Genomic DNA, 27,919 nt, shown 5'->3' on the forward strand with positions numbered 1-27,919 from the left:
TCCCGTAACTGTATAAAAGTTTCAAAATTTTACTAGTCACGTTTATCTTTTCTGTTGTCTTGGAAGTCTTTTAAAAGTAATGAGACGTGTCTAAGTGTAGCTGTCAGTTAAGTGAGATTATGGATATGAAAACATTTTTGTAAAACGAAAGACACTTATTTCTTTCCCTTCACATATAGAAGTTTCAGATTTGTATTTAGTAAAATTTATTTATCTTTTTCTTGTCTTAGGGGTCTTTTCAAAGCAATGACGTTAGTCTAGGTGTAGTTATCAGTTAATGAATTAGGGTTATGAAAGCATTTTTTTAAACTGAAAGACACGCTTCAACTATGGGACTAAAAGGGCGATGGATCTTCACCTCCATTGTCACCTGGAGAGGGCCTGAAATCCTGAAGGATCCACACGAGAGTGTTTTCTGGTGGCATTAGGCTAAAGAGACATTCCTTTGCAAGTTTTGCCATCCTTTAAAATTAAACAATTGAGTATAATGTTGTGTAGATCAGCACTGCCCAATAAAAAGGCAATGTAAGCCATATAAGTCATTTTAAATTTTCTAGTAGCCACATTAAAAAAGTAAAAATAACATAGGTGAAATTAAATTTGATAGTCTAATTTAATCAGTTATATAACAAAATTATCATTTCAACATGTAATCAATATAAAAGTTCCATTTTTTGTTTGTTTTTTTTGAGATGGGGTCTCACTCTATCACCCAGGCTGGAGTACAATGGCATGGTCACGATCTCAGCTCACTGCAATCTCCGCTCCCAGGCTCAAGCCATCCTCACACCTCAGCCTCCTGAGTAGTTGGGACTACAGTATTTTTGGTAGAGGCGAGGTTTTCACCATGTTGCCTAGGCTGGTCTTGAACTCCTGGGCTCAAGCAGTCCATCTGCTTTGGCCTCCCAAATTGCTGGGATTACAGGCAGGAGCCACCATGCTTGGCCCTTTCTTCTTAAGTCTTCAAAAATCTGATGCATATCTTACCCTTACAGCCCATCTCAGTTTGGACCAGCTACACTGAGGTGCTCAGTAGCCATGTGTGGCTATTGGCTGCTGTATTGGACAGCACAGGTCTGGATGTGAAGGGATAGCAAGATGTTTGAGATGTTTTCTCTACCCTGGATTCAGAGTTCAAATTAAATTTGGGTCACTACTTTGAAGAAGTGGCCTTTCCCAATGGTACATGCTTAAACTAATTGAACGAATTGGCAATTTCTGCCTTGTTAGAAATGTAAGTCTTCTTTTTCTATTCACGAGCAGGAATTTAGTCATGTTATCCTTTGTCTTTGCTGTAACCAATTATCTTTCTTTCTTGCAGAGCCCCAGAACTCAGAGGTGGTTCCAACTAGTTGATTAGGAATAACAATATCACATGGAAAATGGCAAGGCCCAGCCCTCCCACTGACAGCAATAGCAAAATCTCATCCTGAGTTTTGCTCTTTTAACCCTAATGAGGTAGGAGTCCCCAAATTAGACAAAACTAGCTCGAATCTTATGCTTAGTGGCCCCTTCCTGTGGCTTTGCAGACACACTTGGGCAGCAGGAGCTGTGAGCTCTCCCTTGGCTTAATCTGGTTAAAACCAGGATAAAGAATTAGGTCAGGGGCCTCTGGCTGCAAAGCAGTCTGTTTCCAGAACTCAAGTGGAGCCGTGGAGTAAAAATAAATAGAATTGGAAAAGCATTACTCAGCCTTCGCATTTGACCTTTTCTAGGTCAAAACTCTAGCTTGGATTCAGAGTAAAAACAGATAAGCATTGCAAAGAGTGGTGGGACTGCATTAGTGACCAGGCTACGCATGTACCTGTCTAAGGTACTCTAAGCAGTAACTCCAAGGTGCGATTTGGGATTTGAGGCTCTGCATGGTATATAGAGATGAACTGCCCCCAAATTTCACTTTATTAATCTTTTAAGTATCAGAGCATCTGGGGTGGGGCCTTAGGGCCTGGTGATGGGAGCAGCAGGTGGTCCTAGGCCTGGGGGCATCGTGAACTCCGCTAAGACCCAGTTTTTCCTGGGATTCAGTGAAAGGGCAAGTAGATAGCTCTGGGTCAAAAAGGAGAAGAGGCTGGGTGCAGTGGCTCACGCCTGTAATCCCAGCACTTTGGGAAGCTGAGGCAGGCAGATCATTTGAGGTCAGGAGTTCAAGACCAGCCTGGCCAATATGGTGAAACCCCATCTCTACTAAAAATACAAAAATTAGCCAGGCATGGTGGCGGGCACCTGTAATCTCAGCTACTAGGGAGGCTGAGGCAGGAGAGTCACTTGAACCCAGGAGACGGAGGTTGTGCATTGTGCCACTGCACTCCTGCCTGGGTGACAGAGCGAGACACTGTCTCAAAACAAACAAACAAACAAACAAACAAAAACCTACATGTGAATCTGATACCTAGAAGCTGGTTCTCATCTCACTGAATGGGTAGGTCTAATGAGGCATGGAGAGAGATACCTACATCTGAGTTTGACCTGCCCAGCCAAAAAGGCTCATTTTCATCAGCTCTGGTTACCAACAGACAAACCTTTCTTAAAGTGAGTGCTCCAAGGTGATGAGACATCCAAGCTAAAGCATTAAGCAACCATTGTTGGGAGTTATTGAGGGCCCCTCTAAGTCCTGAAGGTGCCAGGCCACTGGGCACAGGTTCCTCCTGGCCTCCACCCCCTCCCACCTGCTAGTCCAAGATTAGTCCAGTCTTTTGCTTATCCTCTAAGTTACTATGTTTCTTTGCTGTGTCATTTGATCCTTTTCCATTTGGGCTGAGGAGAGGGCAGACAGTTAATGAGTGCACCAGCTGTCTAGGAACAGTGAAATATGATCCTATCTTTTTCGCTTGCACACCATGCCTGGTAGATGCAGAAAGTCAGCTTTTGTAGTGCTGGAAGAAGATGACACCATCCAGGCCCAGGTGTGTTTAAAGGAAGCTTGGAGCTTCTTCTGCATGATCCCCCATCCCTCATCTTCCCTGCCAAGTGTCCTCAGTCTGCACCTTCCCCTGGGATCTCACGGCATTGACCTTCCTACAGCTGGCAGTGAGAAGGGTGTTGGTGAGGGCACCTGGAGAATGGAGGAGGGAGGCCCATCTGTATTCTGGACCTGAGTAGCCAGGCCAGAAGCTACTTTTGGAAAGAAAGTTTCTGCTCACTATGTTCTGTTTCTTTCTTTGTGTTTCCACATTGGTGACAAGGAAGGACAATATGGTGGACTCAACTTGGACCTAATTGTGTGGCAGCTTAGAGTGCTGGGAGTAGCATAGGCTTTGGAGTCAGACAGACAGAATTCTGGGCTCCCCACTTACCAGCTGTGAGATCTCAGCTGAGATGCTTAATCTCATAGATCCTCACTCTACACATGTCAAGAAAGGGATCCATAGCCTCACCCATCTCCTGGGATTTTGTGATGAATGCAGTGACACATGTGGAGTGCCTGGGACAGTGCCTGCCACACAGCACATCCTCAGTGTTGATGACTTAAAGAGACGTACTGAAAAGTACTTTTCAAATATCAAATGCTTAATTACGCACAGAGGAGAAGAGGTGAATGGGTCATTTTGTTTTATTCCACCTTTCTTGAATTCATTCTATTTTCCCAAAATATTGGAATCCAATTTTTGTTTGTTTGTTTGTTTTTAGATGGAGTCTCGCTCTGTCACCCAGGCTGGAGTGCAGTAGTGTGATCTTGGCTCACTGCAACCTCCACCTGCAAGGTTCAAGCGATTCTTCTGCCTCAGCCTCCCAAGTAGCAGGGATTACAGGTGTGGGCCAATATGCCTGGCTAATTTTTACATTTTTGGTAGAGATGGAATTTCACCATGTTGGCCAGGCTGATATTGAACTCCTGACCTTAGGTGATCCACCTGCCTCGGCCTCCCAAAGTGCTGGGATTATGGGTATGAGCCACCGTGCCCGGCCCAAATATCTTAATTATATAAACCTTCCTTGTTCAGAATTGGCATGGATTATAGCCCAAGTGGCTTTTTCCAATAAAATTTAGTGCCGCTTTCTATATTCACAATAGGCACTTGAGCACGGCCAGAACTTGGCTTTTACATGCATCATCATGTGCAGTGCAGTTCAGCAGCCCCGCTGGAGGACCTGCTGTGTACAAAGCACTGGGTAGGACCTGGGAGAATCCTGGTTCTTGTGGTCAGGTAGCCTATACTCTGGTAATAAAGGAGACATTATACATACCTATGGTATAAAAGTGTATTGGCCGGGCGTGGTGGCTCACACCTATAATCCCAGCACCTTGGGAGGCCGAGGTGGGTGGATCACGAGGTCAGGAGATGGAGACCATCCTGGCTAACACTGTGAAACCCCGTCTCTACTAAAAATACAAAAAATTATAAAATAAATTTAAAAAAACAAAAATAAAAAATAAAAAAATAAAAAAATAAAAATTAGCCGGGTGAGGTGGCGGGCGCCTGTAGTCCTATCTACTTGGGAGGCTGAGGCAGGAGAATGGTGTGAACCTGGGAGGCAGAGCTTGCAGCGATCTGAGATCATGCCACTGCACTCCAGCCTGGGCGACAGAGCGAGACTCTATCTAAAAAAAAAAAAAAAGGAGTATCTATACAGTCAGTAACTCTACAACAATTTTCGTAAAGGAGCTGAGGAAGTTCAAAGCAAGCAGCAGTTACTTTCAGTTGGTAAGAACAACAGAGACTTCTTAGAAGTGGTGGCATTTGAGCTGAGCCTTGAGGGGTGAGTAGGATTTAGATCACAGAGGAAGGAGGGCATGAATGAACATGGTCGAGGCATGCAGGTTCAAGGTGTGCTGGAGGATAGAGTGGTGGTCCCGAGTGACAGAGGCAGACTATGTGTGGACAGCTGTCATTGGGAGCAAGACCAGAAAGGTCAGATCATGGGTAACCTTCTTGGGACTGAAACTTTATTCAGTAAGTGATATGGAACAACTGAAGTTTTCAGAGAGGGAAGTGACCCAGTCTCATCTTTGAGAAGACAGCAGGTTGGGAGGAGATTGGAGAATTTAGCTTCTGGAAGCAGAGGAACCAATTTCTGCAGGCATTCAGGCCAATTAAGGCAGAAAAGAGTAAGAATCTTTTGCAGAGGGAAAGTCAACAAGTTGAGGTGGCTGGCTTAGATTTGGAAGATGGGATTAAGGGAGTGAGCAGCAGTTGACAAAGTTGGGAACATAAGGTGAAAGGGTGACTTATGGGAGGATGGTGGAGTCTGATTGGGCTCATCCACATGTCAGCAGCCTGTCCACTTGGACACATCCAGCAGAAAGGTGGAAATTGAGACCTAGAGCCGAGGCCTGGGGTGAGGACTAAAGTAAGAGACTTAGGAGTCACTAGAGAGAAGTAATAACAACAGAAATTGAGGCATTAGGGGAAATTATCTAGGGAGAGAGAGGTGAGAAGACCTAGGACAGAGCCTTAGGAAAGGACTGCAAAGGAAGAGATGAAGGAAGAGGAACCAGCAGAGGGAAGAGAGCTGAGAATGAGGGGGATCAGTTGGAGGATGTGCTTTAGAGGCAGCAGATCCCAAATCCCAGAGTTCCTCCTGACTTAGACTCTAGGCAGGATACTGTCGCTTTCCTCCCCAAAATAGGGATAATAATACCCACCTCACAGGGTGGTGGGGGACTTACCACCCATGGCGCTCAGTGGGCACTTAATAAATGCTCATCTCCTTTTCCCTTTCCCATAGAAACCTAGAAAGGCACGTTAAGAAGGGTATGGCCATCAGGATTAAATACTTTAGAGGCGGTGATGGTCTTTGGGAAGGACTATAACACTCCCCTAAATCAGGTCACTAGTGGGATGGGGAGAAGTATTAATACTTTAGCCCTTTCCATAGAGAGCAGGCCTGAAGAAGGCAGATTGCTGGGGGCTGGTGATCAGGGGGTAGGAGGAAGTGAGAAGAGCAACGGAGGCTCCCAGTCTAAGCCATTTGGCAGTGAAGGGAGGGATGGAGAATGGATTGGAGCTTGAGGAGGTCAAGGAGTTTGTTAAGGGCAGGGGGCTGTGGCTGCTTGCATCAGTGCAGCCAGCTGTCCTCTGAAGAAAAATGAGCTTGTTTCTTGCAGAATCCTTTTTCTCTTGGGTGTGGCAAATGCCATCAAGCATTTGGATGTTTGTTAAAATGTGCAGCTGATTAACTCTGGGAGGAAGAGGCCCATCATGTGAGTGAGTGAAACTGGTTTGCTGCACGAACTCTGAAGAGGACTTGGCTGGGTTCTGAATCAGGAGTTCTCGTAAGGCTGTCATCTCACAGGCCTGGGGTAAGAAGGGTGCATGCTGTCCAGGGAGGTTTCCAAGGAGAGGCTTCCTTTTGAGATAAGAGCTGGGGGAAGGAAGTGGGAAGAGCAGAGGAAGTACCTTAGGTAAGTCTTCCTGGGGGTTTCTCAGTCTGGAAGACTGAAACCTCATTTCAGAAAAGTATTAGGGAGTCTCACAGCCCTCCCTGCTGCAATCACAGCTCAGTCCTAAATATTTACCTTCTCTCCTCAGTCCTTAGAATCTCAGACCTCTGCGGCTCCTGCCCGCTTCCTCTCTTTCTTCCTCTTGAGGGGAATGATTTGCCTTCATCAAACTCCTTGAAAGATGAAGTGGAGACAAGTGGAGAGGAGGTGTGGGGGAGGGAGGGATGGGAAAAGTAGGAGGGGCTGGAGGGTCCTGCCACTGGCTCTGAGGAGGAAGAGGAGCGCTGAGGTCCTCAGAGGAAGCACCAGGGCGCTGTGTCCCATGAATCCACCCTTCACAAAAAGATCGTCCCTGAGTTTGGCAATCTCTGCCTCTAGAAAAGTTGTGTTTCTCCCAGATTTCAGTCGTGTTTTCCTAGTTCCTCCTCAGGCGTAACTGAGGAAGCGTGGCTTCAAGTTGATCTTTTCTCAAATCAGTTGTTTTTTCTCTATTTTTTCTACTTCTTTTCCTTCCTTCCTCCCTTGCCCACCCTCTCCCGTCCTGTTCGAAGAGGCAGTGTGGACGGTGGCTCAATGTGTTGGCCGCACAACCAGACTATCTGGGTTTCATATCCCAGTTTTTCACTTACCTGCTGTGTGCGCTTGGGGAAGTTACTTCAGTCTCAGTTTCCTCATCTTAAGATGGATTATAAGGGTATCTGTCTCATAGGGTAACATAGCCCTCCCCAACTGGAACACTGAAGTATAATTTTTAGACTTTATATAGAAACACACTATATGCTTTTTAGTCCACGTATAGTGACTCACACCTATAATCCCAACAATTTGGGAGGCCAAGGCAGGAGGATCACTTGAGCCCAGGAGTTTGAGACTAGCCTGGGTAACATAGTGAGACCTCATCTCTACAAAAAATAAACAAAATTAGCTGGGTGTGGTGATGCACACCTGTAGTCCCAACAACTCGGGAGCCTGAGGCAGGAGGATTGCTTGAGCTTGGGAGGTCAAGGCTGCAATGAGCCATGATCATGCATGCCACTACACTCCAGCCTGGGCAACAGAGTGAGACACTAGCCCAAAAACAACAACAAGCAACACCAAAAGAAATGAAATGTACTATAAAATTTTTAATTTCTAGAAATTTAATTTCTACAGGCTATTTCAATATAACATGTTATTTCCTGTATTGCCTGACAAAACCCAAAAAGGATTTAAAGGCATCTGCAAAAAAGGGCAGATAGATGATTGATAGATTAGATAGGTAGGTAGGTAGGAAGGTAGATAGATAGATAGATAGATGCAATATTTGCAGAGTATTTACTATTTCCTAGGCAACACTCTAATCTCTTAAACTCATTAATCCTCATGAATGCCACATTTTGGGTAGATTGTAATGTTTGGTTTATCCAAGCCCTCAGCCTTTCTTTCACATGAACTGCTGTGTAGGCAGTTCTGCTGCTTTGGCTGTGTTGATTTTTTCAACCTAAAAATAGAGGTATTTTTATTTATTCCTAATAAATTTTGGTCTTTAGATTGTGCCTCACAGGCTTTATTTGTTATACATTTGACATTATAATTCCATGTACTAGTAGTAATCCTTTCTACTTTTGTGATCTTTGACTTCATCGAGTCACTGATAAAAATCAGCTCCAAAATTGAGCCCCACAGTGCATTACTGGAGACCTTTCTCCAGACTGACACCAACAGTTCTGTGTACTCTTTAATAGTGGTAGAACTACCCTAGTCTGCATTATCTATTCCACATTTCTCTGTGAAAGGCAAACATGAGAGGATTTCTTAGATGCTGGTGGCAATCCAGATCCCCACCGCGTATTATATGTCTTTCTCCACCTTATCTGATATTTCCCACTACCTACAAAATGAGAGAAGACTAAACTGGAGAAGCAGTCAATACAGGTTTTCTATCTTTTAGATGATCCCTCTTCGTTTTAAGTAGAAGCAGCATAAGATGATGTCAATGGGTGAAAACTGGAAGAGACAACAGTCATCGTATTCAAAGAATTCATTTTACCAAGAAGTTGCCACTTTCAAGTAAAAGTATTTAACAACTCTAATTCTTAGTCTGTGATTTAGATGTATTTAATTTTTGTAAAGCAGTATTGTCATCATCCCAGCAGTGTGGCATATTCTTTTAGTGTGTGGTTTGAGTTGAAATGAAAATTCCTGAAGGGTTGTATATAGTGCATGAATCCATGTGGAAACTTAATACTTTTCAACAGTGATATTGGAAAGAATGACTAGGAAGCAAAAAAATCTTAAGGAATGTTCAAGTTTTAAGACACATGTAGGAAAGTATTTTTCTGTCTATACCAAATGGTAAAAAAGTCAAAGAAAGAGCCCAAATCTTACATTTTCGTAAAGACTGATTACTAAAACATATTATAAAGTCAAAAGTGCAAGGTATAATATGCTACTATTTATGGGGAAAATGCTGCTAAAATTGGTAACATTAATTACCTGTAGAGAGAATACTAGTGACTGGGGGACAGAGCCTTTAGTACTTTTTGAATCATATAAATGTATTACCTTAACAAATAATGAATGTGGCCAGGCGAGGTGGCTCACGCCTGTAATCCCAGCACTTGGGGAGGCCAAGGTGGGTGGATCACCTGAGGTCAGGAGTTTGAGACCAGCCTGACTAACATGGTGAAACCTCATCTCTACTAAAAATACAAAATTAGCTGGGCATTGTGGTGCATGCCTATAATCCCAGCTACTCGGGAGGCTGAGGCAGGAGAATTGCTTGAACCCAGGAGGCAGAGGTTACAGTGAGCTGAGATTGTGCCATTGCACCCCAGCCTGGGCAACAAGAGCGAAACTCCTTCTCTAAAAAAATAAAATAAAACAATTGAATGCATAAGAAAAAAGAAGCAGGATTTGAGGAAACAACAATAGTCATTCTTTTCTGTTTTTTTCTTTTTTATAGGGTCTGTGGGCTTTGGAATTCGATGCATTTAGATTTGAGTTCTGGCTTAGCTGCTGTTTGCAGTTGGGCATGGGGCAAATTACCTAACTTCACCAGAGTGTCATCTATAACATTTTGAGTGATACTCTTCTGGTTGTTCTGTGTGCGCGCGCGCGCGTGTGTGTGTGTGTGTGTGTGTGCGCGCGCGCGCGGATCAAATACAATAAGGATCATTTTAGCCTGAGTTTGAACATCTTCCCCTGAAGATGGTTTTTCACCATCCAAGAAAGACAAAAGACAAAGTCATCTTAATGGTTGGTCTTCAGACGGTGAATAGATTTTAGCTCCAAGTTTTTAATCAAATGTAAACTTTGAACTGGTCATTACATCCAGCCAGAAGGATTCAACCTGTCTTCATAAGAGAGTTGAATGGTTAAGTCAATCATAGTTAGACCCTTCTCACTTGAATCTTCAGAAGAAATTAGCCAATTAGATATAAGCCACCTCTTTCCTTTGTTATAGCAACATCTCATGAGAGTCAGAGGCTTTGCTCTGCTGGACAGAATTCAGGGGAGGTACCATAAAGTAAGCCCTGGCTACAGACAAGGGCTGCTGTTATATCTGTGTCATTGCCTAAGACACTTTTGGGACAGAAAGATGGGGATCTAGGCAGAGCCATTAACACTACATCCTCTGTAAGCTCTATCTATTCCCAGTTAGATAAATCCATGCACTGAAAATTTTTCCTGAGGGCGAGGGTGGGAAAATATGAAACTAACATTTTGTGTGGTATCTATATTGTCCTTTATATACTCAATGAGTGGGCTTTGCAACATGAATCTTTCTAATGCAAGGGCTAGAAAAAGAACTCCAGTTGTCTAAACCCAAATGGATTGGCTAAGATAACAGAGAGTTCCTGAAGTAGGTCTGACTTCAGACGAGAATTGACCCAGAGGCTCAGAATATCCATAGGCTCTATATCTCTGTGATTGTTTCAACTTTGTTCTCTGAGTGTTACTTCTTGTTTAATCTGGCTCTTCTCAGGCTAATCAAAGTGATGAGAGCATTTCCTGATTTTGCAGCTTCATATCACATTATGCAGGAGAGAGAAAACACCATTCCTGATTGCTCCAGAAGCTTCATGGATTTCACAGCCTCTCTTTTGGCTTGAGTTGGGTTATGTGCCCATCCCTGAACCAATAGGTTATGCCAGTTGGCTTAGGTCATTGGATTGCAAACCTGGAATCCTTCAAGGGATTCTGATGTCATTGGTCTGGGAAGTGAATCCCATCCATGGTTATTTTAGAACACTCCTTGGATGATTCTAATATATAGCCAAAATGAGTTTATTGGCATAAGCCAATCAGTGTCTGCTCTGATAGCTAAGACTACAACTGTTCTGCAAGGGAAAGTCTCGGTATACTTAATAGATTGATGGGAGAAGGGGATAACAGATGTTGGCAAAGAAAACATCATATTACTTGTTATTAGCTACTTGTTAATAGCAAACATATTAGCTGCCCTGGTGTTCATGCCCTTTATTTCTTCCTTGCCATCAGAACCCAGTTTTTGTTTGGGGCAGCAAGGTGCCAACCTTAGGCGACGAATTGTGGTTGTCCAAAGTGCTATTGATAATCTGCTTCCTCACTTTTCCAGCCTCCCTTGCAATGAGATAGAGGGGAGAGAGAGAGAGAGAGAGAAAGAGAGAGAGAAAGAGAGAGAGTGCACATGTGCACAGAGGGAAAGCTAAGGTACTCTTTGTTCATAGAGGGAGTACAAGGAAGTTTAAAGTTAACACATGAGAAAATTGGAAGTATAAGCCTATTCTTGGCGTTATGGAAGTAGCTATCAGAAAAAGGAGAAGAAGAAATGTTGAACAGTAGCTATCTCTGAGGAATTAGACTGGAAGAAGAGGATTAAATGAAAAATGAAAACCTTTAGTTTCATTTTGTATCTTTCTGTTCTCTTTGTTATTTTATTTCTATGTGATTATATTATTATTATTATTATTATTATTTTTTGAGACGGAGTCTTTTTTTTTTTTTTTTTATTATACTTTAAGTTCTAGGGTACATGTGCATGACGTTTATATCATGTATAACTCCCCAATGCAATCCCTCCCTCCTCCCCCCTCCCCATGATAGGCCCCAGTGTGTGATGTTCCCCTTCCCGAGTCCAAGTGATCTCATTGTTCAGTTCCCACCTATGAGTGAGAACATGCGGTGTTTGGTTTTCTCTTCTTGTGATACTTTGCTAAGAATGATGGATTCCAGCTGCATCCATGTCCCTACAAAGGACGCAAACTCATCCTTTTTTATGGCTGCATAGTATTCCATGGTGTATATGTGCCACATTTTCTTAATCCAGTCTGTCACAGATGGACATTTGGGTTGATTCCAAGTCTTTGCTATTGTGAATAGTGCCGCAATAAACATACGTGTGCATGTGTCTTTGTAGTAGAGTAATTTATAATCCTTTGGGTATATACCCAGTAGTGGGATGGCTGGGTCATGTGGTACATCTAGTTCTAGATCCTTGAGGAATCACCATACTGTTTTCCATAATGGTTGAACTAGTTTACAATCCCACCAACAGTGTAAAAGTGTTCCTATTTCTCCACATCCTATACTGCCCAAGGTTATTTATAGATTCAATGCCATCCCCATCAAGCTACCAATGAGTTTCTTCACAGAATTGGAAAAAACGGCTTTAAAGTTCATATGGAACCAAAAAAGAGCCCGCATTGCCAAGACAATCCTAAGTCAAAAGGACAAAGCTGGAGGCGTCACGCTACCTGACTTCAAACTATACTACAAGGCTACAGTAACCAAAACAGCATGGTACTGGTACCACAACAGAGATATAGACCAATGGAACAGAACAGAGTCCTCAGAAATAATACCACACATCTACAGCCATCTGATCTTTGACAAACCTGACAAAAACAAGAAATGGGGAAAGGATTCCCTATTTAATAAATGGTGCTGGGAAAATTGGCTAGCCGTAAGTAGAAAGCTGAAACTGGATCCTTTCCTTACCCCTTATACGAAAATTAATTCAAGATGGATCAGAGACTTAAATGTTAGACCTAATACCATAAAAACCCTAGAAGAAAATCTAGGTAGTACCATTCAGGACATAGGCATGGGCAAGGACTTCATGTCTAAAACACCAAAAGCAACGGCAGCAAAAGCAAAAATTGACACATGGGATCTAATTAAACTAAAGAGCTTTTGCACAGCAAAAGAAACTACCATCAGAGTGAACAGGCAACCTACAGAATGGGAGAAAATTTTTGCAACCTACTCATCTGACAAAGGGCTAATATCCAGAATCTACAAAGAACTCAAACAAATATACAAGAAAAAAACAAACAACCCCATCAAAAAGTGGGCAAAGGATATGAACAGACATTTCTCAAAAGAAGACATCCATACAGCCAACAGACACATGAAAAAATGCTCATCATCACTCGCCATCAGAGAAATGCAAATCAAAACCACAATGAGATACCATCTCACACCAGTTAGAATGAGACGGAGTCTTGCTCTTTCGCCCGGGCTGGAGTGCAGTGGCCAGATCTCAGCTCACTGCAAGCTCCGCCTCCCGGGTTTTACGCCATTCTCCTGCCTCAGCCTCCGGAGTAGCTGGGACTACAGGCGCCCGCCACCTCGCCCGGCTAGTTTTTTTTTTTTTTTTGTATTTTTAGTAGAGACGGGGTTTCACCGTGTTTGCCAGGATGGTCTCGATCTCCTGACCTCGTGATCCGCCCGTCTCGGCCTCCCAAAGTGCTGGGATTACAGGCTTGAGCCACCGCGCCCAGCCGATTATATTATTTTTATAATTAAAAATGAATTGATCTCTTTTGAAGATGTTCCTAAGAGTTTAAGGTGATTTAAAATGTATATGTTATTGTTAGAGTATATTTCTTTAAGTGTGTAAGTCACCTTTTTATAAGAAATAAAAAGTACTTTTAAACTATCCCACTTATCTACAATCAATAATATAGATGAGAATCAAATGTTGTGTTTTAAAATATTTAATTGACAAGTGAAAGTTATATATATTCAAGATATACAACATGATGCTTTGATATGCATATACATTGTGTGGTGATTGCCACAGTCAAATTAACACATCCATTACCACTCATAACTACCATCAGTGTGTGCCCGCGTGTGTGCATGCAGTAAGGACACTTAAAATCATCTTGAATTCCAAGTAAACAATATAGTATTATTAACCATAGTCACTATATACACCATGGGGATGTATATCTGTACCCCCATGTTCACTGCAGCATGGTTCACAATAGCCAAGATATGGAAACAACTTAAGTGTTTCTGGATGAATGAATGGATAAAGATAATTTATTAAATATATTGCAATGGAATACTATTCAGCCTTAACAAACAAGGAAATCCTGCCACTTGTGATAACATGGATGGACCTAGAGGTCACTGTGCTAAGTGAAATAAGCCAAGCGCAGAAAGACAATTACTGCATGATCTCACTTATATGTGGAACCTAAAAAAGTCAAACCCGTAGAAACATAGAATAGTCATTGCCGAGGAATAAAGGGTAGGGGAAATGGGAAGATGCTGGTCAAAGAATCAAATGTCATTTTAGTTTTATGCATGAGAAAGTGATCTGAGGAGCTTAAATCAGGACTCAAGGTCAAGGTCAGCTCCTGGGGATCGAAAGCTGGAGGAGAATTAGCCATTGATGGTGGCAGGACATTGAGTTCTTTCTGCCTTTCATCTTGTTGCCTCAACCTTCTTATCTAGCAACCCTAATCTGATTTGGCCAACAACTGATGAGGAAAAAAAACCCCAAGAATTCAGCTATAAACATCTTCAGTTATTGATTTTCAATTATGTTTTTCAGTTTGACTTGTTCTCAGGTATCTTATGAAATTAGCTCAGTATGTTTTCTTTTGCTACACCTTTGCTAATTTACCCGTTGTTAAAGTTCAGGGCCATGGCATCACATTGATCAGAATATATTATTTCAGAAATTAAGGAGAAACAAATAATATTATTTTAGAAAATAAGACTTTAGCTTTTGATGTCTGGTAGAATTGCATTGAAGTCACTTGGGAAGAATATGTAATTGACCTTTAACTGTTATTTTCAAATTATTTGTTTCAAACTTAAAAAAATAAATCATTACTATTTAAAAATTGGAGAGGGACATCAGAAGACTTGCTCTAACGCCAGGGAGTAGGGGAGTTAGTTTCTTTAGTTGTGGAGAGACGTAACTGGATAAAATTTTTTACATCACTATTTTTCATTTGCTGCATTTCGACCTGTATTAGCTTGTTCTCACACTGCTATAAAGAACCACCTGAGACTGGGTAATTTATGAAGAAAAGAGGTTTAACTGACTCACAGTTCCACAGGCTATACAGGAAGCATGGCTGGGAGGCCTCAGGAAACTTACACTCATGGCAGAAGGGCGAAGGGGAAGCAAGCACCTTCTTCACACGGTGGCAGGAGAGAAAGAGAGAGAGACAGAGAGAGAGAGAGAGAGAGAGAGAAGTGGGAAGTGCTACACGCTTTCAAACAACCAGATCTTGTGAAAACTCTATCACGAGACAGACAGCACCAAGGGGATGGTGCTAAACCATTAGAAACCATCTCCATGATCCAGTCACTTCCCACCAGGCCCCTCCTTCAACACATGGGGATTACAATTCAACATGAGATTTGGGTGGGGACACAGAGCCAAACCATATCAAGATCCAATTCTTTAGAGTCACATGTTTAAGAGGAATCCAGATTCTCCTCTTACCAATTATTTAATCAAGTGCCTATTCTTAGTTAAAACCCTACCAATGCTTCTACTGGTTTTAGAGCTTTAAATTTTGCATAAAATTTCCAGATACTTTCATGTATGATTATTCATGACTATCCTGTCAAAAGAAGACAATAATAATATGGAAGTATGACATCCATGTTTTCATTCCACTAATTTTAACAAGCACCTGCCATGTGCAAGCTGTCCCCAAACCATGGTAGGGGAAGGTGGGATCCAAAGATGCATCAACTATGGATTCATCCTTAGCAAATCTTTAATCTCATATTGATTACTAGTTATGTGTTGCTTCCCCATAAAATGTTTTATCAGAATAACAGGCACTGAAACAGAATGAATTCATATAACATTCATTGTGGATATTTAGGAATAGCAAAATGACTAATAGGTGGACAGCAGGAAGGGAAGGATATTTTAGAAGTCCAAAGCCTGGATGATCCAATGATGAATGGGTCTCTGAAAAACGGAGATTTGGCTGCACTTAGAACAAGGCCTACAAGGCCTAAGACATCAGCCTATGGAGCTAAAAGAAAAATTGGTAGAGACCTCTAATTGCAAGTTGGCGAAGCCACCTAGTGGTTTGTTTCACAAGTTAAAGTTGTGTGAACATATGAGGCAACTCATCCGTGGATTGAGTGGGTCTCTAATCAAGTGTGACTAAGAATCGGGTCACTTTTCATGAATTCCAGAAAGCAGGGTCATTTTCATTGAGAGTAAGCACAGTGTAATTCTGCCTAATATTTCGTTTATTTTACTGCCATCTTTTTATCTAAAAGGAGTTAAGGCAACTTACATGAAAATATAGTGAGATAAGATAAACTAGAATAAGACAGGAAAGAAAGAAGAAAACATGAATAAAGACATAAAAAGTAGCCAGAAATTGAAGTAATTCAAAAATGCTTGTGAAATCCTGTATATATATATATTTTTTCCTGAAAGGACTTGAAATTTTCAGGCACAAATGGAAATGGATCAGTTATAAAATTTATAGCATCCAGAAAGATGAAATAATTTTTAGGAAAGATAAAACCATCTGATACTTAGAACAGATAAATTTTTCTTCTGGAGGTCCTCACAAACTGCATACTGTATAATGTAATGTATCATGTCTTCCATGCTCATAGTAGAAATAATTCTGAGTCCTAGAGGAATTTTTTTTTTTTTTTTGAGACAGACTTTTGCTCTGTTTTCCAGGCTGGAGTGCAGTGGCACAATCTCAGCTCACTGCAACCTCTGCCTCCCAGGCTCAAGCAATTCTCCTGCCTCAGCCTCCCAAGTAGCTGGGACCACAGGCACACACCACCACACCCGGCAAATTTTTTGTATTTTTAGTAGAGGTGGGGTTTGACCATGTTGACCAGGCTGGTCTTGAACTCCTGACCTCAAGTGATCCGTCCGCCTCAGCCTCCCAAAGTGCTGGAATTATAGGTGTCAGTCACCACACCTGGCCTTCTGATTTTTTTTTTTTTTTTTTTAGACAGAGTCTCACTCTCACCCAGGCTGAAGTGCAGTGGTGTGATCTCGGCTCACTGCAACTTCTGCCTCCTGAGTTGAAGCGATTCTCCTGCCTCGACCTCCTGAGTAGCTGGGATGACAGGTGTGCGCCACCACCTCCAGCTAATTTTTGTATTATTATTATTATTATTTTTAGTAGAGACAGGGTTTTGCCATGTTTGCCAGGCTGGTATGGAACTCCTGACCTCAAGTGATCTGCTCACCTCTGTGTCCGAAAGTGCTGGGATTAAAGGTGTGAGCCAGCACGCCTGACCTAGGATTGTTTCTTAATTGTGCTACACTGATTTGGAGGAGCATGTGGACCAACCTCCATTTTAAGGGCTTGTATTAACTCATCTGATCCTCACAATAAGCCAATGAGGTAGGTTGTTTTATTATCCCAATATTGCAGATGAAGCAACTGAGGAACAGTGAGGTTAAGAACTCTGAAGTCAGGCTGTCAGTAAATAACAGAGCTGGGATACAAACCCAGACACTCAGGCTTAGCACCCACAGTATTTTCCAATATGCTATACTGAGTGGCCAAGTAAGTATAATAAGGCCCATCCAATGAAGACAGCAGTACTTGAGTTTTTCCCCCTACAACTTATATAGTCTGTGGGGGATGAGATAGGTATGCTTTAACATGATACCAAAGATATGGCCAGGGTTGCATATTTCTTATATGACTTAGTTAACTTTGCCCTCTTCCAAGGTCACAGACTTTGTCTCAGACCCCAACCACCATGCACACGTGCACATGCACATTCAACATGCCTTTGGTAAAATACAAGAGGACCAGGCGAAAGTGTTCAAACTTGCCACTTCCTGACTTCTAGAAAATAGCTGAAAGCCCATGGCCTGCTGATGGCACATCCGCAGATTCAAGATCTAAAATGCAGTCATAACAAAACACAATTGGTTTTGCTACTTTTTTTTTTTTCAAAGTGGTATCTATAAACATTTGGGAAAGGCAGCTAAATTGGGTTTTCTTAACCAGTCATGAGTTGATTAGCAATCAACAAGGCAAGCCTTGAGCAGAACTTAGTAGAGAAATAATGGCATCATTGAAACATTTTCAGTTAGAGGAGTCAAAATATCATATAACTTGAGTCCTAAATTGAGCATTTAGAATGATGTTCTTTTGGGCTGTGCATTAGGATAGCTGTGTGGTTAATGTCTTTGCTAAGAAACAGTAAAAGGTATACTCTATAAAATGACTGCTCCATAGTGACAAGGCTCGTTAAAAACAAATTTCTTTGACATTTTAAAGGCACACTTATCTCAATAAAGATCCTAATGCTCCTAAAAGATTCAAGTTCTGTATTGGAACAACATGATGGCATCCTATACATAGGACTGATAAAGAACTTTAATCAGTTGATAAAGTTGAATTTGTGACAGATTCATCCTGTCAAAGGAATATAAAAAGAATGTTGCTGAGATATGGTGAAGGAAACATTGCCCAGGAATCAAGAAACTTGGGATGTTCAGGTCTACTTTATTCTGATTACAAAAGGAGACATAGATTTTTGTGTGTGTCAGTTTCTTATGAACTTTGGAGCCAGACTTGGGTTCAAATATCTATTCTGATACCTATTAGCTGATGACATTGGATTAGCCAATGAAGCTTTTTGAGCCTCAGTTACTGTATCTGTAAAATGGCTTTAATAATATATAGATTTTATTAGGTGCTCACTGTATGCAGATATTGTGCTTTCTGTATGCCATCAGTCTTTATAACATTCGTAAATGGAATATTTATCATTGTTAACTCCACTTTACAAGTGAGATCACTAAGTTGAGAGACTATGTAATGTGAAGAGTTTCAGTAAGATAATTTATGCAAGGTGCCATATCACCTGGTGCAGAGCAGATTCTCCAGCAGTGGAAGCTGATACTATTCCTATCAACTTTATCTCATCCGTCTCCTTCTCTTCTTTTAGGCATGCTTTGAAGATTAATAAAAGAGAAGAGCCATGTGTTTAAGCAACATGAAGTTTGGGAATGAGATAGAGGTTTAAGCCAAGGGGTATAAACAAAACTAAACTTTTATTTTCCTACAGGAGTGGCAGAAACTCAACTATGATATCCATACCCTGCGGCAGGTTCGAAGGGAAGTGAGAAACAGATGGAAACGCATCTTAGAAGATTTAGGTAAGTCTGAAAGAGATTGTGAAATGGTAAAAATAACTAGTTATGATCATTATTCTTCAATTTCTCCACCATGGTTTTTATAAAAGGAATGTCAATAATTGACTGATTAAGGCTACTGTGTACTAATTATTTTCCCAATCTTACTCTTATATCCTCAAGCATAAATGCCTGATGTTTCTGTTGTCACCAGTCCATGTCTTCTGGATACACTCTGCCATGTGTTACTACATCTGTCCCTAGTATAGGGTACACAGGCCAGTGCAGTCATATAGGCACTACCATTTTTTTTTTTTTGGCATTGTACATTAATTTAATTAGATGTGGGTATTGGCCAATTAGTCATAGCTTTGTATGATGAAGCATGTTGGGAGAAATATTGTTTGCAAGACAGACAGCAAAACTCAGTGTAGAATTTCAGAAGAAATATGGAAGAAAAGCTTCAAGGTTGGCAAAAATACTTGTGACATTAGGTTGGATACCTGCCCTCATCACTAATGGTTAATGATAATGATTTTTCTCAGTTGTCCCAGGATTGTGATGTAATAAATGTGACCCCCACATTATAAAATAATCCTGCTTCAGTGTTTAAAAAGTGAATTGATCAGTTCTGAAGTCCTTGATCCTTTTGCTTTGGAAGAGAACATGACATCTTGGCATCATCGCTTTTCAAGTGTGGAGTGCCATGTGACCAGTCTCTGTTGCTTTGGTTGGCATGCAATGGGATGGGATGGGACCTCTGCCCTCTTTGCACATCCAGTATTGTTGTGAGCTAATAGTCATTTTTTTTTTTTAAACAATGTAAGTTACTCCAAGTAGGTTTAAGTCTTTGAGTTCTTTATACTTTTGGGTAAGTGATTTTTACCAGCTAATCATATTACCCTGAGGAAAGAAATCTAGGATTGGAGAAGGACAGCCTTGAGGGAACCACTTTGCAGGCTGGGAGGCAGGTAGGAATTCTGGGGACGGGGAGAAGGTAAACAGTAGGAAGGACAGGAAAGAGGGCTTCAAACCAGACACAAGGTGGCAAGTAGCTGGTGGATGAGTATCTGAGGCTCTGAGGGAAAAGTTAACAAAGAGAAAAAAAAAATACCAAAAGAATTGTAATTAAATATCCTGCCAATCACAGAGATCTGGGAGGCAGCACATGGAATGGTGCCTTTGGCTTCAGTTTTCTGATGCTTTATACTTGTACAGAATCCACATGGGTCTGCTTGTAATCTAAAAGGAGTTAAGGCAACTTACATGAAAGTATAGTGAGATAAGATAAACTAGAATAAGACAGGAAAGAAAGAAGAAAATATGAATAAAGACGTAAAAAGTAGCCAGAAATTGAAGTAATTCAAAAATGCTTGTGAAATCCTGTATATATATATATTTTTTTCAACAACAAGTGCAGGACACTTGTTAACTTGGGACCACTATACATGAGTGGTACATTTTTCTACCTTAGGTTTTCAAAAGGAAGCTGACTCTTTGTTGTCAGTGACTAAACTCAGCACCATCAGTGATTCGAAAAACACAAGGAAAGCTCGAGAGATGTTGTTAAAACTGGCTGAAGAAACCACTATTTTCCCAACAAGTTGGGAGCTCTCAGAGAGATATCTCTTTGTTGTGGTAAGTGGATGCTTTTTGTCATCTGCCCTAATTTTGCCTTAATTATTTGCTTTTTAAAAACTATTCACTATCCTACTTATTCCAGCACCACCATCACTATCACATATGAGGTGGCAGATGCTGGCATTATATACTCTGATTCCCGGTAGCCCGCAGCATCAGAATCACCTAAAGAGCTTTAAAAGTTCAGATTTCTGTATCACATGTAGACCTACTGAGGCTTGGGTTCCAGCTCAAGAGTTTGTATTTTTTCAGTGGATTCTACTGCGTAGTCTGTTTTCTGAACCATTTGTAGGTCAAAGAGATGTGAGAAGTATTGTTTATATAACCTATAAGACTAAAAAATAATCTGAAAGGACGTTAAGGAGTGGGGAAATGTTTCCTGGATAATGTAAGTAAAGGATTAAGGTATGTCTCTACATTTGTTAGGAAAAAATTAATAAACATCTTACTTGCTCATTGTCATTTCCAGGGTGAGTTTTGTTGTTGTTAGATTGATTTTTCCTATTGACATGTCTTGGTTCCTATCTTGCCAGCAGGTTTTTGGTTTGTTGTTTGTTTTTGCAGGACCGTCTCATTGCACTTGATGCTGCAGAAGAGTTCTTTAAGCTTGCTCGTCGAACTTACCCCAAGAAGCCTGGGGTTCCATGCCTGGCAGATGGCCAGAAAGAACTGCACTACCTTCCATTTCCAAGTCCCTAAAGGAGAGGCTCAGGGACAGAATGGGAATTCTTCCATGAGGACTCAGCAGTCAACCAAATTTGGACAATTACATGTAGAAGAGAGTGAGCAAATAGTTTGTTTAGTGAAAAATGATAATGAATTCTACATAAATGCAAAGTCTTTAATCTGAGGACCCTGCCCCATGAATTGTGCAGGGTGCACTGAAACGCCTTGGTGATCTCACATTTAGGAAGAAAGTTACAGAGTTGGTCAGATGGATAGTTCATAATGGGTGGTTCCATTCCAAGACCTGATTGCCCCAGCTTTGGTTTTAGTTGTATCATAATCTCTGATCGTTAATCCTACTGACAGAGTGTACTATTTCAGTTAATAAAACAATATGATTAATAGAGAGAGCTGTCACTGAGTCCCAAAATGGATTACCAATTTTAAAATAATTATTATAAGATGTATACTAACCCCAAAATAATACTAGGCATGATGTGACCTCTCTGATTTGGTCACCTCGTAGAACCTTGGAGATGTCAGGGCATCGCTTTGAGTATCAGTTTATGATTATTCAGAGGTATAGATGTATCAGATGACAGACATGACAAGGAGTGGCTGGGCGTGGTGGCTCACGCCTGTAATCCCAGCACTTTGGGAGGCCAATGTGGGTGGATCATGAGATCAGGAGTTCGAGACTAGCCTGACCAACATGATGAAACCCTGTCTCTACTAAAAATACAAAAATTAGCCAGGTGTGATGGCATGCGCTTTTAATCCCAGCTACCCAGGAGGCTGAGGCAGGAGAATCACTTGAACCCGGGTGGTGAGGTTACAGTGAGCCAAGATTGCACCATTGCGCTCCAGCCTGGGTGACAGAGTGAGACTCCATCTCAAAAAAAAAAAGAAATGACAAGGAGTGCTGCTCAGAGGGGAGACCCAAATGGAGGTTCCTACAGCTGCATTTAAAGAGTTCTGTGTTCATGTGTGGTACATGCATTTTAAATTCCCAACATTATTGATACCTGGTTCTCTTATCTTTTTATATTGTCCTTTTCTTTTTTTTTCTTTTTTTTTTTGAGATGGAGTCTCACTCTATTGCCGGGGCTGGAGTGCAGTGGCCGGATCTCAGCTCACTGCAAGCTCCGCCTCCTGGGTTCACGCCATTCTCCTGCCTCAGCCTCCCGAGTAGCTGGGACTACAGGCGCCCACCACCTCGCCCGGCTAGTTTTTTGTATTTTTTAGTAGAGACGGGGTTTCACCGTGTTCGCCAGGATGGTCTCGATCTCCTGACCTCGTGATCCACCCGTCTCGGCCTCCCAAAGTGCTGGGATTACAGGCTTGAGCCACTGCGCCCGGCCTATATTGTCCATTTGTATTCCAAAAGCCTTTGGCTTTTTTTTTTTTTTTTGATGGAGTCTTGCTCTGTCACCCAGTCTGGAGTGCAGTGGTGCAATCTCGGCTCACTGCAACCTCCACCTTCCGGGTTCAAGTGATTTCCCTGCCTCAGCCTCAGGAGTAGCTGGGGCTACAGGCACATGCCACCACACCCAGCTAATTTTTTGTATTTTTAGTAGAGATGGGGTTTCACCATGTTAGCCAGCATGGTCTCGATCTCCTGACCTTGTTAGCTGCCTGCCCCAGCCTCCCAAAGTACTGGGATTACAGGCGTGAGTCACTGTGCCCGGCCATGCCCTTGGCATTTTATCTGGAATAGCATCTGTAAAATGAAGCGTTTGACCTCTGTTTTCTTCTCTTGTCTTTCATCTGTTTCTGGTTCATTGACTGGCAGCTCCACCTGTCGGGGGACCTCTCATGCAGACTTTTGCACATATGCAGGGAGTATTGCACTGAAGATCTTTGCTGGACCTTCTGTTCAGAAGATAAGTTTCAAAACGGAGCAATGCTGCGAATGCAGGTTGCTTCTCCCTACAGATTGAGAAGTCCAGCTTCAAAAGTTACTTGCCACTTAAGCAAGGAACTTACCAAGAGATCATGGTTTATTTTACTGAAAAGACTTTAAGGATTTGTAAGTTTAATCCATAGATTGCTGAGAACATGACAATATTTTTATTTTTACAGATTTTGCACTTCTGAATTCAGGTTAAAAACTAACTTGTATTTAGTCTGCTTAGAGGATTGTGACTTGAAAATTTTTGTATACCAATGAGCTTTTTGGTAGCGTCCACAGTGTTTAAAATATTTCATAGGCAAGATCCGTGTTCTCCATTTATTAATGCATTGCAGACCAATTTAACTGCTGTGTTTCAGGAAAATTCTTCCTAGTTTAATAAGTAAACTAAAAGTTTTATTTTATATATTTAGTGCTTAATCTTTGTCTCATGTTATGTAAAATTAGCCTGCAGATATTTTCTCTCACTTCTGTAGGCTCTTGCAAGATAAACATTCAAACAGCGAAACAAACAATAAAATAAACAAATCTAAGGATGTTGTGTTGTTTTAATCTCTGTCTCAGAATTTGCATTTTGCCTTTCCGCCTTTTTTATGTCAAAATAGATGAGATTGTTTGCATCTATAGAGTATAAATTGTTACCACAGTATTTTTGATAATGAATAAGTATAGGACTATCTCTGTGATTATTAAAATACATGGAATTATCCAGGAAATTTTCCTTACAAGGAATTAAAAGACTCCTGTATTTACATTTCAGCTGGATGTGTGTTATATTTCTGACATAAGAAGGGATAGATATTCTTTCCCATAATCCCTTTAAATTAAAGGGCAGAGAGGCTGAAACACTCATGGGTTTAAGGACCTCCCATCATCCTAAAGCTAGTCAAGGATTAGATGTGTGCTAAAGTCCACTGGACATGGCAGTGCATGAGAGAGGTGCAGGGGTGCCTCAGGTGGCCACTGGAGATGTCACAGTGTGCTTGGCAGGACCAGGAGCCACAGATGTGTGGGAGGCCAGAGAGTTTCCCACTTTTTGTCTCCCTATCGACTACTTTAGTACTCCTTTTTTATTTTCTTACTTTAGTACTTTTATTATTATTATTATTATTATACTTTAAGTTCTAGGGTACATGTGCACAACATGCAGGTTTGTTACATATGTACACTTGTGCCATGTTGGTGTGCTGCACCCATCAACCCATCAGCACCCATCAATTCGTCATTTATATCAGGTACTTTAGTACTTCTTAAAGGCTCATCTGTGTATGCAGGTTGATTTTGGGTGGTAGAGGGATTGAAGTTTTTATATTAGTATTTATTCTAATACACACCAGGGGAAAAACCCTATAACTAGTAGATCAAACACCTGGTTTTACAGTTCATGGATGTATTGCACAGAATGTTATTTATGCTTTCTTAAGGGCAAAGGGACACCCAGGAAGGCACAGAGGACACATGTACTAAAGGGATAAGGAATGCATTGGTCAGAGGGCACCAGCATCCCTGAGAAGCTCAGTGGCAGTTCTGAAGGCCAGATGCTGTTACAGAAGTGAGCTCACTGACAGCAATGGACATGGAAGAACAGAGGCCCAATGGCAGTGAGTCACTATCAGAAGACAAATGGATACAATTATCACAATGAGTGGCCAGGTTGAAGGATTCCTGCACAGAGCTTTGGAGACAATTAATGGAATATGGCATCTTTAGGAGCAAAATATGTATAAAATGAGTATTGCTCAAACGATACCTTCAAAAGACCTCAAGGGTGGGTGATCAGGAGATAGGGCACAGCCTCCTTAATAAAAGGTTGTAATCTTTTGCCAAATTTTCAGACCTTTGTTATTTTCCAAATGCAGAAACTGCTGATTGAAGGAAAGTCTAGGTCTCCAAGAAGGTCTTTGTAAAACCACTGCAAGTGTGTATAGCAATGATGTCCCTGTGGTTATTTACTTGGATAACTGTATACTGGGGAAGGGGAGTACATGAATAATCTGAGGGCGCTGAGACACAAGGTCCAAGCTGACATTGATACTTCAGGACCAGAGTATCACTAGAGTCCACCTTTTGGAGCGAGGGGCATATGGGATTCAGATAATACAAGGAGTTCTTTTCCATGTATTACTTAGCACTAGGTCCACTGAATTCACGGCTCTACCCAATGGTAGGGTCCCTGTCGATACTACTTTCAGAATAAATGATCATTTCCCTACTTAGACTCCCTGTCATCTCCTTACTTTCAGAATAAATAATCAGAGTGAACATACTTGGGAGTTGACAGAACCGCCATTCCTTTCTTGGTGTGTGTGTTAGAATTGTCTTAAACGGAAAGCCATGTGGAAGCCTCTGAAACTGCCCCACCTCCTGGCCAAGATGGTAAACCAAAATTAATATTCCATCCCATGTGAAGGCAGAGATTAGTGCTACCCGTCAAGACCTAAAGCGTGTGGGAATGTTGAGCCTTATCATAATTCCATTTAATTCACCACTCTGACCTCTATAAAAACTAGACACTGGAGGATGAAAGTGGACTATTGAAAACTCAGCCAAGTAGTAACCCTAACTGCAGCATCTGTACCAGATGGGAAACCTTGGCTAGAATAGATTAAGACAATGTCAGCTACATGGTTTGTGGTCACTGCTCTGTCAAATGTGTTCTTTCTCTACCCATCAGAATGGTAGATCAAAAACTGTATTCCCTTGAGATAGAAAATATTTATGATGGCCACACACACACACACACACTCTCTCTCTCTCTCTCTTACATTGCTCCAGAGTTCCCTATTAGGTTGGCTGAGGCTTTTGTTAAATCTCTCCCTTTCTCCAAGTCTGTCTTCCTTCTCTCCTCCACAGGAATTTGCTAATAGACTTCTTTCATGCCAATCTCCATCTCAAAATAATTTCCCTCAGGGAACCCAACTGTGACAGTATCTGAGTTGCCAATACAATCACTATCACATATTTTCCAATGTGATGGTTTTTCAAGACTATCATCAAGTATCCTTTCTTTAGTGAGGACATTAAATGTAAGTTTCTCTAGGTGTTATCTGACTAATGGCAGTAACTTTTGGAAGAGAAATCGATTTATCTGACTACTTTCCAATGCCCAGAGAGGGATCATGGCACAGCCCTGGCTTCCTTTCCATTGAATTAATGTATTTATTCATTTCCTTGGATCACTTTCTATTACTAATATCACAAGAAATATTTTGCAGTGAAGAGAGTATACTCTCATAACTTCTAAATCACAACCACGTACAGGATGAAAATCGCCACTTTGAACTTGCTATTTACAATGTTTCAGCAAGTGTTATTAACTTCTAGAATATTCTTCCATCTTCTGTTTTGACACACTATGGATGGACATTTCGGTATCCAGTTTTCAAGTCACTTAACCTATGGGTTTAGAACACTGGGTTGTGGAGAACTAAGTCAGGCAATCAGATTTTAGCTTGAGTCTCATCGTTTGATCACTTATTAGCTATAGGGGATTTATTTGATATTGTTTCTCACCTATGTTCTAAGTATGTAAAGATAATCAATTTGGAGAGAATAGAATTAGAAATACAAAAATAAAATTATGACATAATAGCTAGAAGAAGCTTAAGCCTACAGATCATTACTTTTTAAAAAACCAACATCCGGTTTACTCATTCTGCCTCAGCCTCCCAAGTAACTAGGACTACAGGCGCCTGCCACCACGCCCAGCTAATTTTTTGTATTTTTTTTTTTTTTCAGTAGAGACGGGATTTCACTGTGCTAGCCAGGATGGTTTCGATCTCCTGACCTTGTGAATCACCTGCCTCAGCCTCCCAAATACCCGGCCAACATCTGTAGTTTTTATGCAACAATTTATTTTAAACATTTTTGACATGAGTAGTGTGAAATATGCATATGTGTAACTGAACTTTATCATATATTTTAGAGACATATAGTTAGCATTTGAAGTATCTTCATCAGAAATCCACTTTCTAAAGATGGTTGCTTAATCATTTCAATTATCTTCATCAACATTTGTATCCAAAAGTTTATTAAGCTGTGTAAAGGATACTAGGAATACTCTTCTGTCTGGTTTCCGTCACCTTTTTGAGGAAGAAGATACTAAAAATCTGTCAAACCCAGCGGTACTCAAGGCCTAGAGCTCTATTTGTTTTTTATCTGTCTAGTTCACACACCTGACAATATGTTGTCGGATCTTATTATTGGAATATTGTTGTGTCTGCCTAAGAATGAAACTTCGCTCCCGTTTCATGGAAACTTTTATTTCAATAGTTGTGCCTGAGAACAGAAAGGAGGACTTATTTGGGATTACAGGAAGCAAAGGTAGAATTTCTGAACAATAAGAGTTATACGTTTAGAAGAATTTGGGCCAACACTTGCTTTCATGGTAACATGCCACCTGGTTACAAGATTATGAGGAAAGAAATATATGGTCTTCACTTTCTTTTTTTGTTGTTGTTGCTGGAGATGACTGGTATTTACTAAAAGACTGGATATTTACTGACAGGTCACATTGGCTCAGGTTTCTAATTTCTAATTTCTAACCCATTTTCCAAACAAAAGATTAGTGCAGAAAATTTAAAAAAAAAAAGAAAATTAAAAAAAATTATATTATCAACTATAATATCAGAACTGTAAGACACCCAAGCATTCATAGCAATTTGGGATATTTCATTGTTTTTTATGTGCATATTTAAAATTTATATGTATAATAATAATTTTTTTGAGATGCAGTCTCCCTCTGTCGCCAAGGGTGGAGTGCAGTGGCGCAATCTTGGCTCACTGCAACCTCTGCCTCCCGGGTTCAGGCAATTCTCCTGCCTCAGCCTCCCGAGTAGCTGGGATTACAGGCACCTGCCACCACACCTGGCTAATTTTTGTATTTTCAGTAGAGGCGGGGTTTCACCATGTGGGCCAGGCTGGTCTCGAACTCCTGACCTCAGGTGATCCG

At 41.1% G+C, this 27,919-nt stretch overlaps 1 protein-coding gene across 1 annotated transcript in view; it reads left to right on the forward strand.

Moving 5' to 3' along the window:
• The window catches only part of MREG (melanoregulin), a 75,002-nt gene extending 53,536 nt beyond the window's left edge, over window positions 1-21,466 (forward strand). Inside the window, exons 3-5 of the mRNA XM_033230346.1 lie at window positions 18,683-18,773; window positions 20,224-20,387; window positions 20,955-21,466. Coding sequence (XP_033086237.1) covers window positions 18,683-18,773; window positions 20,224-20,387; window positions 20,955-21,089 — 390 coding nt within the window. The 3' untranslated portion in view covers window positions 21,090-21,466. The remainder of the gene's footprint in view (window positions 1-18,682; window positions 18,774-20,223; window positions 20,388-20,954) is intronic.
• Window positions 21,467-27,919: the final 6,453 nt, after the last annotated feature.

The sequence above is a fragment of the Trachypithecus francoisi genome, unplaced genomic scaffold, assembly GCF_009764315.1.
Source record: "Trachypithecus francoisi isolate TF-2019V2 unplaced genomic scaffold, Tfra_2.0 Lachesis_group13, whole genome shotgun sequence".
Lineage (NCBI taxonomy): Eukaryota > Metazoa > Chordata > Mammalia > Primates > Cercopithecidae > Trachypithecus > Trachypithecus francoisi.